General features: G+C 42.3%; 1 protein-coding gene across 3 annotated transcripts in view; it reads right to left on the bottom strand.

Moving 5' to 3' along the window:
- EMILIN2 (elastin microfibril interfacer 2) overlaps positions 1-9,900 on the bottom strand; it is a 49,840-nt gene that overhangs the window by 15,632 nt on the left and 24,308 nt on the right. For all 3 annotated transcript variants that reach the window (XM_025038668.1, XM_006920054.3, XM_025038667.1), the window contains 2 exons: positions 9,329-9,504; positions 3,547-5,475 (listed from right to left, as the gene is read on the bottom strand). In XM_025038668.1, coding sequence (XP_024894436.1) covers positions 3,547-5,475; positions 9,329-9,504 — 2,105 coding nt within the window. The remainder of the gene's footprint in view (positions 1-3,546; positions 5,476-9,328; positions 9,505-9,900) is intronic.

Below are 9,900 nucleotides of genomic sequence, written 5' to 3'. Positions count from 1 at the left end.
GGGAAAGAGGGAGGAAACACCCTCTGGCTCTCTAGAGAAACATTAAGAGCTCTCATCCCGCATCCCTGTGCTGACAGGCCGCTCCGGCCTGGGGCTTTGTAGAAGGAGGAAGGGTGCAGATTAAACATCCATTAGACGGGACAGAGCCTTAAAATAGGGGGTAATATTAATTGAGTGTTTACCAAGGACTATTCGATACTCCATTTAGGATTATTAATCCTCATACCAACTTTTTGAGGTATTAATATTATTTCCAATTAATAGATGCAGAAAGTAAGGCGTTAAGTAGATAAATAACTTGCCCAAAGTCACAGAGAAAATATGGAGTAGCTGGAATTGTAAACCTGGGAAATAACGATCACTTCCTGGCTCAAAATCCTCTAATAGTGTCTCGTTGTACTTCGAATCCTTTATCATGGCCTATAAAATGCTACATGATCTGGTTCCTACTCTCTTTGCCCTCACTGCCTATAACCTTCCCCCCTGCCCACAGACTTGATCAAACTGGCATTTGGGGTTTTCAAACAGGGCCAGTTTGTTCCTGCCTCAGGGCCTCTGAACACACTGTTCCCTCTGTCTGGAACACTTGTCCCACAGATGTCTGCAGAGCTTGACCCCTCATTTTATTCGTATTTCTGCTCAAATGTTATCTTCACTGAGCAGCCCTCCCTGACCACTCCCCTAAAATACATTGTTCTCTAGTCACTACCACCTTCCTCTGCTGTACCTTTCCTCACATCGATCGCTAGCTGAAATCAGATCTGTATTTGCCTGGCTAAGCATTGTCTGTCTTTCCAACTATAGTGTAAGATCCATGAGGGGTGAAACTTCAGCACTAGGACATGATTCAGTAAAAATTCGTTGAATGAATGAATGGGTGGGAGTGTACAGGAGCCAGGAGAGAAGTATCACACCCACCTCACTGAGCTGAAGGTAAGAAAATACAGTGGTTCTTCACTTTTTGGAAAGTAGGCACCTACCTGTCCAAGTCCTAGATGAAAGTCATGGACCTTTTGTCCCCCCAAATAACCAAACATCTGCACTAACGGGAAGGACGTGAAAGAAATTTGGATCTATTTGAGCATCAGCTGAAACTCCTCTGCTCCCCTACTGGCTGCCTCCTGGGTAATTCAGCCCCTTTTGGGGGTGCTTCTGAAGAAAAGAATGGGATCCGTGGACACGGCAGTGGACTGAGTGGGACACCAGAGTCTGCATCCTCCGTCCAGCAATCTGGTCCCTGGCTACTGTATCCGCTACATTATGCATTCTCACCCCCGGCGCTTTGATCATGGTGGGAGATACGAAGACTATCATTAGCATTCCCTCCCTCTCAACACGTACAAGCCACATCATCCTTCAAGAGCTAACTTGCTTTGACCAACAGATTGTGGCAGAAGTGACACCATGCCAGCTCTGGGCCTAGCCTGGAAGAAGCCCAGCGGCTTTCACCTTCCCTTATGGCCAGTTGCTGTGTAATAAATCTGACTACCCTGAGACCACCATGCCATGAAGAAGCCCAAGTTAGCCACATGGCGGGAAAGAGAGAGAGAAAGGCTAAGTGGAGAAGTCCTGAGGTATAGACGTGTGAATGAAGTCTTCCTAGACAGCCCAGTCCAGCCAGGCCCAATGCCAGCTGATTACAGCCAAGTGTCTGACTTGAGCCGATGCCAAAAGGAGAAGAACTGCCAAGCCAAGCCCTGCCAAGTTCCTGACCCACAGAATAGTGGAAAATAATACACTTTGTTGCTTTAAGCCAGCAAGGTTTGGGGTAGGCTGTTATACGGCAAAACACCGACTCCTCACCAGATAGGCCCTCCCTCCTGCTGCTCTTCTGAACCCGACCCATTCCTCAATTATTAGCTCCAGGAACAACTTCCAGAAGTTTCGCTCATCACTATACCTCACTCCTCACCCTGTCAGCCTCTGAACCCTCAACCTACCCAACCTTGGAGGCTCGGCTCAGCGGCTCTCTTCTTTGAGAAGCACTCCCCAACTTCCACAGCGGCCGTGAGTGCTTCTCCACAAGTACAGTGCACCCACACACCCATTCCTGTGACCATCTCTGTCTGTTTGTTCGTTTTCCCTTAGACTCTCACCGTCACATACATTGTCAACCACATACTCCACACACATAGTTTACCACACAATAAGAGTTCATTCAGTAAGATCCTATTAACTGAAAGACTAAACCCTACCCTGCTCACTGGGCCTTTACCTATGGTCTCATTCACTCTCTCTGCAGACCTGTGTGTGTCTTTACCACAGTCACTGAAAATGCCTTGAAGGTGAGGATCGTGCTACTCATCTATGTTCCGCACAGAGCCTTGCACATAGTAGGTGCGCAATAAATATTTTGCTTACTAGTTGACATGTGACTTTCACTGTGACCTTAACTCCTGACCTGCCCTGATACTCAGGATACTCAGGTCACAGAACTCCTGGCCTGGATGCTATACAATGACAGATAAAACTCTGTTTGGTTCTTTTTGGCTCATTGCAATCAATGAAATTTCCAAAAGTCCATGCACTTCACATTCACAACAATGAGTTCATTCCAAAAGGATACTCTTTTGGAAGTCCCTTTCTCTTTAAAGGCATTCACTTCTAACCTCTACTTCAACAGACAAGTGTAAAAGCGTTAACGCAGCATCCCACACCGCCTGGGAGTTGCAAATCAACTGGAAATATCGGGTTCAATCTGTTATTATAAAGCACTGTCCAGACAGCACTGTCACTACAAGGGACAATCATTCTATGAAAACATAGTCTTGTGAACTTTATTCCACATACCAGAGATACAGGAGGTGCCATGGGCCTGGTGAGGTGGGGGAGAGTTATAAATAGTGTGGCATAGTGGGCCCGACACTGGCCAGCTTCCTGCTCCTGGTGGCCTGGGTGACTCCTTATCTATAAACCCTTTATCTCTGACTACCTCAGACCCTCCCCACGCCTCCTAAAGACCTGACCTCCGCTCTCCCCAGCCAGGCCAGGGCTCATCAGCCTCTCATGCTTCAGACTTCCCCTCATCAGGTTTTATGTCTCAACTAGGACTCAATCATAAAATACTATAGGTTCCCACCAGGCCTCAATGCATAAGGGACTTTGTCACCTGGAGCTGAGCAAGGTGAAAAGGTGATAAAGGCCCAAAGGGGAGGAGAGGAAAAAAAAGAAAACAGGGAGAGGGCAGGTCAGGAAGTGGGGTCCTTCTGGACACACAGCTGGCCCTCGACAAGTCCCTATGGACCCCATAAGTCAGCATTCAACTCTGGGAGACACAAAGGAGATGTGTGCTGGGCCAGAAGACAGTTATTGAACGTAGGCCACACGCATGCGCTTGAATGCTACAGGATGTCAAGTTATTTTAAAAGTTTCTAAATACTTCCTCTCAATGTTGGTATTTATTTCATTACTACACAACACCAAATGATTCACAAACTGGCGCCAGGCTAAGAAGCACACTTTGGGAGCAGTGATGTAGTTAATTCCACAAACTGTCCAAAATCTAGCAGACACATACAAGAAATGATATCGTCAAGGTTAACTTACTTGCTGATGGTTGAAATTTGATCAGATCTTGCAAGTCAGTAGAAATCTGGAAAACGTGGCTATAAAACTGCTGGACAGAATTCTTCAGGCCAGAAATGTCTCTGGAATGTGACCGGAGTGTCCCATTCATCTGCCTGACACAGCTCCACAGGCTGTTGACATGCTTGTTAAGCCCTTCCTTTATCCTCTGAAGATTTCCTGAGATGGAGTCCAGTTTGCTGCAGGTTTTCTCCATTTGAGAAACCCTGTCCTCAACCACGGAGAACTCCCTCTGGACCCCATGCGTATTTTCCTTACACGTGTCCAGCTCCGAACGGACCTGGCTCTGCAGCCTGTGCCACCTCTCCTCCAGCTGGCCACAGCAATGCGCCACGGGGGCCTGGGGAGACGGGAGGGATTCCACCGCCCTTCCTCGCTCACCCCCCTTAGAAAATCCACCCACTCCAGCGTTTTTACCTTCTTTACACTTGCTCAGCTGATTCTGAAGATGATTCATATCGTCTTCCGTGTGGTTTAGTTGAGCATAAAGAAAACTAAAATCTTGTTGAAGTTTCTGGATGCTATGTTCGGTTTCTTGAAACTTTCTATGCATCGTGTCATTTAGAGATTTCAAAAGGCTCAAACTGTCACCCACTGTGTGGTCTTCTCCATGGGGCAAAGTATCTTTTGTCCTATGAAGCTCTCCCTGGAAGTTCTGCAGGCAAACATCCTCGACAACTTGAACTTTGTCCTTCAAGCGGTTTAATTCCATTAGGACCTGTTCGCCCCCAGCCCCTGACATACCTGGTAGGGCTGATGATGGGGGTGCGAGTTCCGCATCAGTGCTGTTGGCCGTCTCTAGGAGAACGCTCCCCAGACGCTTTTCCAGAGACTGTATTTTTTGATCAAAAAGTTGCTTCAAGTCATCCACCTCTCCATTAATGGTCCCCCTGAGAGTTTCTTCAATGTAAAAGCAATGTTCTTCTGCATTCTTCTCTGTCACGTTGATCCTTGCATCTAGTTCATTCCATCTTGCATCGAAGTCCACATCTGGCTCTGGAACTATGAGTCTGTCAAACTCATTGTCCATTCGTCCATTCAGCATTCTTGTAGCTTCAGTAACTCTTTCGATTTTCTGGTCTAATATTTTGATCTGTTGCCCAAAGTCACCACTCCTTTCACCATCGCAGCAATTTGACTGGGCTGAAGGATCCTGTATCCGAGCTCGAAGGTCATCTATTTCTTTTCTCAGGTTTGTTTCCTTCTCTCCTATAAGCTCGATCACTCCTAGGTAGCTGCTCCCATAGTCATCACACTGCTGTTGGAGACCAACCAGCTTGTACTCACACGAGTTCTTCAGATCAGCCAGCTTTCTGTCCATTCCCTCCATGATCTCCTCTCTCAGGGCATCAATCCTACTATCAACATAAGCTTGGTAGATTTCGCTGGTCGCCATGGTCACTATGGGGCCCTGGGAAGCCTCCTGGAGCTGTTTGAGTTGCCCTTCATAACCCTTCACTTTCCCATCCAGCTCTTCCAGCTTGTCACTCTTGGTCCTCAGAGCATCCTTGACTTCGGCCAATTCAGACTTAATGTCCTTCATGCCAGATTCCGTATTGTTGAGGACACCAGGAAGCTGGACTATTTCTGTATCTCCACCAATAGCACTGTCAGGCACTGGCTGGGGGTGCATGTTACTAAGCCATGATGCCAGCATTTTGCTGGCATCATCTTGAATGCTATGTTTGAGGTTTTCGTTCACTCCAGCAATGGAAGACTGGAGATCAAGAACCGTCCTTGTGAGTCGAAGAACCTTTTCCTCAAGCACCTGGATTTTCTTATCCTGAAGTTCTTGGGGACCCTGCTTTGGATCTACTGTCTGACTTGGTTCTGCTGCTGGAGTTAGTGACAAAGTCTTCTTGGGCTCTGAGACGTGGCTTGGTTCATTGTCTGTTACAAAAAAAGAGTTGGACATGATTTAACATTTTCTATCTTTACGCAGTTTCTGCAAAGACAATAAACAGGGTACTTAAGGAATACTGAAACCTTCATTTCCAGATCTGCTCTCACCACAGGTAATTATTGTGGTAGAATGGAAAAGACTCTGGGCTTTGAGTTAAAAAAACCTTCACTTGCCTTCTGCCTCTGCAGTTTACTGTCTGCCCTTGAGCAAGTTAATTAACTTCTGTGAACTATAGTCCCTCATCTATAAAGCAGAACTACTTTCTTCCCTTCTAGGGTTAAGAGAATATATACATGGCACATCGTAGATACTCAATGGTCTCTTTCGTCCTGAAGGGAAATATTCTTTATCTTCTTTATTGTATGAACACGTCATCCCCATATTAATGAACTGTAGCCACACCCCAATGGTTGACTGCTTACTGTAAAACCACAAGAAGCCACTTTATCGAGATCTACCCATGAGCTGTTGGGTGATATGATATCATATGAGCAGTAAGTTATCCTCCGTGTAACCCCTAAATGTTCTCTTACTTTTCTTAACATCCCTATGCTAAAAGAGTTTCATAGACATTGTTTAGCATTATTATGCAGTTGAGGAAACTAAAAGCAAAAGAAAAATATAGTTACCGATTCTATTGGTATCTCCTAACAATGGGAGCCACATGGCCATATGTGGGAAGGTTCACTAAGTCAAAGTAAACAAACACTGAATTTCTGATAATTCTACTTTGAGAAATACACCCCCAAGGAAATAGTCCAAGAGAAAGAAAATAAATATTATAAAGATGATTGTGATGAGTCATAAAGTAAAAAATAAACTGATAGAGAGAAAAATAAATTAAACAAAAAGGAGATTATCTAAACCTGAGGCAACAAGATAATAAGAAGCAAACCATGCCCTTAAATGCACAGTAGGATATGAGGAATACTAGCAAGGAGTTAATGTCGACGAGCCAGCGGGTTATATTGAGACATATCATCTAAAGTGGCTAAAGTCAAACACAAAATAGATTGCAGTGGAATAAAATCCACCAATGTACACTGACAAACACTGGAAGTAAATTTAGAATGTTGTAGATATTTGACTTCAACATTCATTTTTTTTTAACTCCTCTAAACTTTTGCATACAATCTTAACAACTGCTATTATTAAAATCAACTTAGTGGTAAAACCAAGACTCAAATTCAGATGGCCAAATTCCCAAGCAGAGAACTGTAAAGAACATCTTATTTTCCATGCTGAAAAAGTTTTCTATCTTAAGACAGTAGAAGAAGAAAAGTTATTGAATCACAAACACATGAAATGCTATTCTGAGCAAAGGAAATAAAAACAAAGGGCAGGAGGGTAGGGGAAGATCGGGATGTAAGGAAATGCTTCTTCATATTCTACTGGTGACTGTGGGAATTGCTATAACTTTATGAAAGGATAATTTGGCAATATGTATCAAAATACTCAGAATCCTCTGGATCCTGCAATTATACTTCTAGAAATTTATTCTATTGAATAATCAGGGATGAATCCAAACATTTAACAGGAAAAAATACTTATTCAGATATCTCTAAAAATGAAAACTTACAATCTAAGCGACCATCGGTAGGGGAGTGTGTTCAAATAATCACACTTTATAAATCCATTAAATGACACTGTAGAATATTTAATGACATGGAAGGTTGTTCAGTATTGATTAAGTTAAAAAATAAGTTCCAAAAATAGTATGTTCTTTTTAATGATAGTGGATTGAGGTAAGCATTTCCTTTCATTTCCTTTTGTTATCCCACTAAAATGACAAAACACACACACACACAGACAATCAAGTCACACATAAAAAGTTAGAAATCAGAATGGTTTTGGAAGCATTAGAAACTAGAAGAAAATTGAACAATACTTTCGAAGTCTAAAGGAAAATTATTTCCAACCTAGAATCCCGAAACTAAAGTAAAAATATTTTCAGACTATAAAATACTAAAAAGTTTATCTCCCATCCAATCATCTCATGAAACTACTAGATGTGCGCCACCAAAAAAAAAAAAAAAAGGAGTAAATTGAGAAAGAGCAAGCAGGGGATACAAGATTCAATAGGAGAGTTAAGATCACAGGTCGGCAGCTGTGACACAGGAAGAGGAAGTCCAGGTGGGGCAGGAGAGAGGCTCTAGGAGAGATTTCTTAAGGAAGACGAAACTAATGTATCTGAATATAATGAGAGGACACTTGATAATCACAGGAAAGTTGGGGTTAAAATAGGGATAGAAACAGAAAACCAAGCAGAGAAAAATGTAAGGTGATTAACTCTACAGAAATCAAAAGGCTGTGTGAAAGGCAACATATTCATAGTACACTACAGCTGTAAACATATACATAGTTACTACAATGTAAACAGCAAATGTTGAATAAATAAAAACATGGTATAACTGTATGGAAAATATGAAAGTATAGGAGCAGCGCTTTGGAGAGCAGATGAAAGGGAGTCAAATCTTCACCTTCCATAATGCGAAGTCAATAGATATGGAGGTAAATTCCGAAAGAGTGCCTGAAGCATTTAAAGTGGTTACCCCTGGAAGGGAAAGTGGAGGAGGTGAATAACCGCTTTTCCTTACAAAGCTGCTCGACTCTTTAAACTACGTGCATGTTTAAACTTTTATAAAATGAAAACTGAAACTAAACAAAACAGAAATAAACTATTGTCTTCCAAGAGATCCCCCTTCATGTGTGCCTATCTATCATAATACCTATCATGATTTATTGTAATTACTTGTCTAATGTTTGTTTTCAGTGAGGTCAGGGATTATGCCTGCCTTGTTTTTTCCTTTTCCCAAGTACCTAGTATAGATAAAGAAGCTCAATAAATATTTGTGAACTATAGATATTCTTTCATAAAATGTCTGTGCTGACACAAGAAAGAGTAATGTTCTGTAACAAAATATTAACAGTAGTTATCACTTGGTGGTGAGATTATGTATATTTTAATATTTTTCTATGTTCTATAATTGACATGCATTCTTTAATTGATATGCATTCCTTTTGTAATAAAACATCATTTGAAAATCTATTTTAGAGATAACGTTGGGATAAACTACCAGTTTCAAAACCGAAACACTTAATGGGAAAATATGATCATTTCAAAACAGTTTAAACATTTAATTTATGAGAAAATCTAAGTCAAATTTACTAACTCGACTTTAAAAAGAGGAAAGATAAAATGATGTAGAAAAAAAGCCCAAAAAAATTTATCCATACGAGTCACTCTCTCAATGTCACACTTAAAAGCAAAGGTGCACTGTAGGTGAAAATGATCACTGTTTTCTCAGCTATTCATTGGGTTTGTTCTACTTCACTTCAAAAAACGAAATTCAGAAACAAATGTAAGAGAAACCTCATTGGATGCTTCTAACATGGGGCTTAGCTTTGTATATTCTCAAACAGAATGAAAATGATTCTATTTACCTATTTTTTAAAAAACAATTTTAATTCCTTTAAATATAGATTTGTGGGAGCTTATAGATGAAAGTAAAGTAAAAACAAACAAAGCATCATTGCATCTTCTCATCTCTGCCTCAGTCTACACAAGTCTGAAACCATCAGCATCTCCTACACTGATTTCTAAGGCCTTGGCTTTCATAAGTTGGCCCTAAAGAAGCCGTTTACTTGCAGAGTTTGCCTTCCAAATGCTACTGCTTCTGCAAATATATTTGTGTGCCACATGTATCTACTGCAGGCATATATTTGTGTTCTTTGAAGACCTTGGAGAGCTCAACAAGGTAAATCTTAAGTCCTGTTGTTCAAAGAGCACTGGAAATGATAGTGGTGCCCATACACAGCCAAGCACAGGTAAGAAGTTACCTGTGGGTTTCTTCAAGCTGTTTCGAGGCCGAGCGGGCGTGGGGCGTGGAGTCTTCATGGGGTCTCTGGGACCTTCTTGGCAGTCTGCTCCTCTAAAGCCAGGGCAGCACTTCCATTCCAACTGTGTCACCTGCTTGTACTTGGTGACATATCTGGGTCTGAAGTTCACGCGATACCTGCGTAAGAAAAGGGTGGTACCTCTCTTCACTGGCTGTTGTAAGTACCTCTGGCCCTCCCAGAGCTGGACCCTAATGAAGAGGATCTAGGACACTCAGGGTCCTGCTAGCTCTCTCCAGACTGACCTTGGGCTCAGCCAAAATCCTATTGGCCTCTATCCTCCAACGCTTAGATCCACCTGCACCTGCCTCCCCTCCAACTAATAGCCTGGGAAAAGACAACTTAGGAAAAACTTGACCCCACAATTCTCGTTGGATGTGGATGTTTTTCATAAACTGAGCTTTGGTTTCACCAACAAACTTCTGTTCTACAATTCGCTGCTTTGTTGAGATGTTCTCAGGTGTAACTCAGGGTTGTTGTATGTTTTGAAGAAACATCCCTGGCATCCTTGTCTC

This window comes from Pteropus alecto, unplaced genomic scaffold (assembly GCF_000325575.1).
Source record: "Pteropus alecto unplaced genomic scaffold, ASM32557v1 scaffold146, whole genome shotgun sequence".
Classification (NCBI taxonomy): domain Eukaryota; kingdom Metazoa; phylum Chordata; class Mammalia; order Chiroptera; family Pteropodidae; genus Pteropus; species Pteropus alecto.
This window is presented reverse-complemented; position numbering and strand designations above follow the sequence as displayed.